Source organism: Octodon degus, unplaced genomic scaffold (genome assembly GCF_000260255.1).
Source record: "Octodon degus isolate 3935 unplaced genomic scaffold, OctDeg1.0 scaffold00040, whole genome shotgun sequence".
Taxonomy (NCBI): domain Eukaryota; kingdom Metazoa; phylum Chordata; class Mammalia; order Rodentia; family Octodontidae; genus Octodon; species Octodon degus.
Genome location: NW_004524616.1, coordinates 11,446,014 through 11,450,539, shown reverse-complemented (window position 1 = coordinate 11,450,539; position 4,526 = coordinate 11,446,014). Strand labels below are relative to the sequence as shown.

The 4,526-nt window shown below is 50.6% G+C and overlaps 1 protein-coding gene and 1 pseudogene across 1 annotated transcript; one reads left to right on the top strand and one right to left on the bottom strand.

The window, feature by feature from the left end:
• Positions 1-1,233: 1,233 nt before the first annotated feature.
• Positions 1,234-3,831, bottom strand: LOC101580734 (annotated as a pseudogene).
• Positions 1,503-2,594, top strand: LOC101586357 (dead end protein homolog 1-like). The gene is given in 2 exon segments (XM_023715375.1): positions 1,503-2,405; positions 2,407-2,594. Coding segments are annotated over 2 exon segments (1,062 nt in total). The 3' UTR covers positions 2,566-2,594.
• Positions 3,832-4,526: the final 695 nt, after the last annotated feature.

Genomic DNA, 4,526 nt, shown 5'->3' with positions numbered 1-4,526 from the left:
TGTTAAGACTACCAAAGGAAAAACAAAATATTTATTGTGAGATCCGACAATGATGGAAAACCAATGGCCAGCCAAATATTTCAGTGGATTAACGTGGCTGATTAGCCAGACACAGCGACCAGGTTTCGATCCCTGGTAAGCCGTAACAACCCACCCCTGGGGTGTGCTGCAAAGGTGATTGAGATTGGGCATGGTGGCACACGCCTGTAATCCCAGCTCTTGGGAGGCTGAATACAGGTGGATCACTACAAGTCTGGACCTACATAGTAAGACCCTGTAGACCGTGTAGACCCTTACCAAAATAAATAAATAAATAAATAAATAAATAAAAGCCCTTTTGACTCTCTGAGCAGCACCATGGCGGTAGGCAAAAACAAGCGCCTTATGAAAGGTGGCAAAAAAGGAGCCAAGAAGAAAGTGGTTGATCCATTTTCTAAAAAAGACTGACATGATGTGAAGGCGCCAGCTATGTTCAACATAGGAAACATTGGAAAAACACTCATCACCAAACCCAAGGAGCCAAAATTGCATCTGATGGGCTCAAAGGTCATATGTTTAAAGTGAGCCTTACTGACCTGCAGAATGATGAAGTTGCCTTTAGAAAATTCAAGCTGATTACTGAGGATGTTCAGGGCAAAAACTGCCTGACTAACTTCCATGGCATGGACCGCACCCGGGACAAAATGTGTTCCATGGTCAAAAAATGGCAGACCATGATCAAAGCTCATGTTGATGTCAAGACTACCGATGGTTATTTGCTTCAACTGTTCTGTGTTGGCTTTACTAAAAAACGCAACGATCAGATATGGAAGACCTCTTACACTCAGCACCAACAGGTCCGCCAGATCCAGAAGAAGATGATGGAAATCATGACCCGGGAGATGCAGACAAATGACTTGAAGGAAGAGGTCAATAAACTGATTCCAGACAGTATTGGGAAAGACACAGAAAAGGCTTGCCAATCTATCTACCCTCTTCATGATGCCTTCGTCAGAAAAGTAAAAATGCTGAAGAAGCCCAAGTTTGAATTGGGAAAACTCATGGAGCTTCCTGGTGAAGGTAGCAGCTCTGGAAAGGCTACTGAGATGAGACTGGAGCTAAAGTGGAACGAGCTGATGGATATGAACCACCAGTCCAAGAGTCTGTTTAAGATCCAGATTTTTAATAGTGATAAATAAAGTCCTATTTGTGATTGCAAAAAATAAAAAGATGGAAAAACCTAAGTTATGGGAATTAGACCCTATCAGGATCGTCTGGTATATCAGAAGCACCACCCTCTGAAGTAGCTCGATGCTTCTCCAGCTTAGCAATCAATTCTTTAGCAGGACTGAAGACACCATTTGTCTGCTGGTCACAGACATAGCAGCGGGAGGTGGTGCGGAAATGCTGCAGCGCATACGTCTCGCAGAAATAACGTTTGAGGTTTCCAGAGGCCTAGGGCTTGGGGAGGACGAGGAGGGATTAAGAAAGAGGGTACGGGCGGGTGAAATTGCAGCACAGCCATGCAGTCCAAACGCGAATGTGAGCAATGGTGTGAGAGGGTGAATCCCGAAAATAAGGCGGCCCTGGAGGCGTGGGTCAGGGAGACAGGCGTCCGCCTAGTGCAAGTGAACGGGCAGAGGAAGTATGGCGGGCCACCCCCAGGCTGGGTGGGCAGCCCGCCGCCGGCGGGCTCCGAGGTGTTTATCGGCCGGCTGCCCCAGGACGTGTACGAGCACCAGCTGATCCCACTCTTCCAGCGTGTGGGCCGGCTTTACGAGTTCCGCCTGATGATGACCTTCAGTGGCCTGAACCGGGGCTTCGCCTACGCCCGCTACAGCTCGCGGCGCGGCGCCCAGGCAGCCATCGCCACGCTGTACAACCACCCTCTGCGACCGTCGTGCCCGCTGCTCGTCTGCCGCAGCACCGAGAAGTGTGAGCTGAGCGTGGACGGGCTGCCGCTGGGCGTGACCCACAACATGCTGCTGCTGGCGTTGCAGCCCCTGGGGCCCGGCCTGCAGGAGGCGCAGCTGCTGCCCAGTCCTGGCCGGCAGCCCGCGCAGATAGCGCTGCTCAAGTTCAGCTCGCACCGCGCCGCCGCCATGGCCAAAAAGGCCCTAGTAGAAGGTCAGTCACGCCTCTGTGGAGAACAGGTGGCTGTGGAGTGGCTCAAGCCAGACCTAAAGCAGTGGCTCCGCCAGCAGCTTGTGGGTCCCTCATTTCAGTGCCTTCAGCCAGATGGCAGCCAACTGGTCCTGGCCAGGGGCAAGCTGGGGTACCAAGGTTCTCGGGCTGCTCTGCAGCTGCTGTGCCAACGAATGAAGCTGGGCAGCCCAGTATTCTTAACCAAATGTTTGGGTGCAGGACCTGCTGGCTGGCACTGCTTCTGGTACCAGGTAGTGATCCCTGGGCATCCAGTACCTTTTAAGCGGCCTCATCTGGGTCGTGCTGGCCACGGATGGGCAGGATGCACATGAAGTGGCCAAGGATGCTGTGTCTGCTCGGCTGCTGGAGGCGTTGAGTGAATCTGCAGGTGGTCTTTTATGGTTTTCAGGAGCTGAAGCAGGTTCTGTGGTTAAGCAGTGATGCCTGCATCTCCCCACAGGCAGCCTGAACTGTAGGCCGGGCCTGTATCAGCCTTCAGCCCAGCAGGCCTGGGCAGCAGCTACTGGTTCTCAGAGGGGGAGTGGGGCAGGGCCCAAGCAACACCTGAGGACTACTCAGATTTGGCTTAAGTTCTGGTGAGGTACCTTGCCCTTCCACCCTGTACCCAGGGTCTTGCCGACTCCAGTCTGGTTTCTCTTTGGCCATTCCCTATACAAAATACCTTATCACCCCCTCTCCCTTACCCCCAAACTTAGCATGAATCTTTGTTTTTATTTGGGAGACTGGCTGAGCCAAAGGGTCAGTTTATGCCCTTCCATCCCACCGGTTACCATTCTGATTTTTGTTTTGTATATGGTTTTGAGCTTTTCTATGCTGGTTGTATTTATATTAAACTCCTAGTTTATAAAAAAAAAAAAGAAAGAAAAGAAAAGAAATAACGTTTGAATTCGGTGACAACTGGGCTTTTAAAGGTCTGACAGCAGATGAAACATTTGAACGGTATTTCCTCCTCATCGCTCCCCACTTCATAGTTTTCGTCCACGCAGACACCATAGCAACCCTCACCAAGCTCACGCTCAATCTGCCACCCATGCTTGTAATCTGAGCAGTCGTGGAGGAATTTGCAGCTGTCTCCCAAGCTGCAGAAGCCAGTCTCCTTGTAGTCCTTGCAGATATTGGGCTGGTAATCCCAGCGCACAGTGTTGCGTAGTTGTTCAGGCACTCAGATGGGGCCCTTCCTTACCATTCCCGAGGAGGCGTTGTCCATGGACGTGTCCTTGGGCTTCATGTATTTCTGGTAATTATTGATTCTTCTATAGATCTTGTCATTCTCCTTGCCCCTCAGCTCTTCTTGGATCTTCTGGCTGCACTTAAAGATGGCCTGTGCGTGTCGTTCCTTCTGTGTCCAGTTCATAGACCGCTGTGGCTCCCATATCCTCTGGCCCTACTGGTTTCGCAGAGCGGTGGACTTCTACACCACGCCCAAACTCTTGCCCTCCTCCTCTTCCTCGCTGCTCAGATAATCGCAGGCCGCGTTCAGTTTACCGCTGCCTCGGGTCTTCTGAATCATTGGATTGTGGGTCGAACCACGGTGCTGCCTTTGTCACCAATGCTGCTACTTTCTCCGGGTTTAGGCTCCCGCACCCAGCGCTTTAGGCTGCCTGCTGCCCCTTTCTGCCTGGGCTCTTTGAAGAGGAAGGGGCACACCTGATCTGGCGGCTTCGCAGGAGGCAGCCGCTCGGCCATATTGTAGTCCCAAGAGCCTAAACTCCCCAATCCTTTTTATTTTGGGTTATGAGATAGGGTCTGACCAAATTGAGTAGGTGGCCTCGGACTTGGGATGCCCCTTGGAATAACCTCCTGACTAGCTGGTGTTACAGGTATGAACCACTGCAGCTGGCTCCAACCTACTTCTTCAAATGATCTTTCACTACTTGCCCGGAGGGTTTCTGGCCCCCTAGCCAAAGTCACTTGGCTTCCATACAAAGCCTATGCTTTCTTACCACTGTCTTTTCCCTTGATATTCTGTTCACTTGCATGATGCTTCCTTTCATCTTGCTTTCAGCCTTGAACTTTATCTGGCCAACCTTGTAGCATGGGATTTCACAAATACTCCGTAAGCATCAAGCACCTGCCGGAACTGCTTCTATTTGTGAATGTTGTATTTTCTCCAATAAGGGTCAGAACCATCTCCCATCCATTTGTGCATTGTCCCACAGTTCCCAGCATCATACCAGGTTCACAGATGAAGGAACAAACAAACCTGCGAACACATCTCCAAAGTAATAAGGGTGGATACCTTGTCTAGCACCTACAATTTCTATTGACACACAACTATTGTATATCTACAGTTGGACTAAGGTGTTGATTTTCCTCCTTAGTATTTTTTTTCTCTGGTTTGGAAAAGTAAACCCAGGTGTTTGTCGCTTAGTTATACCCTC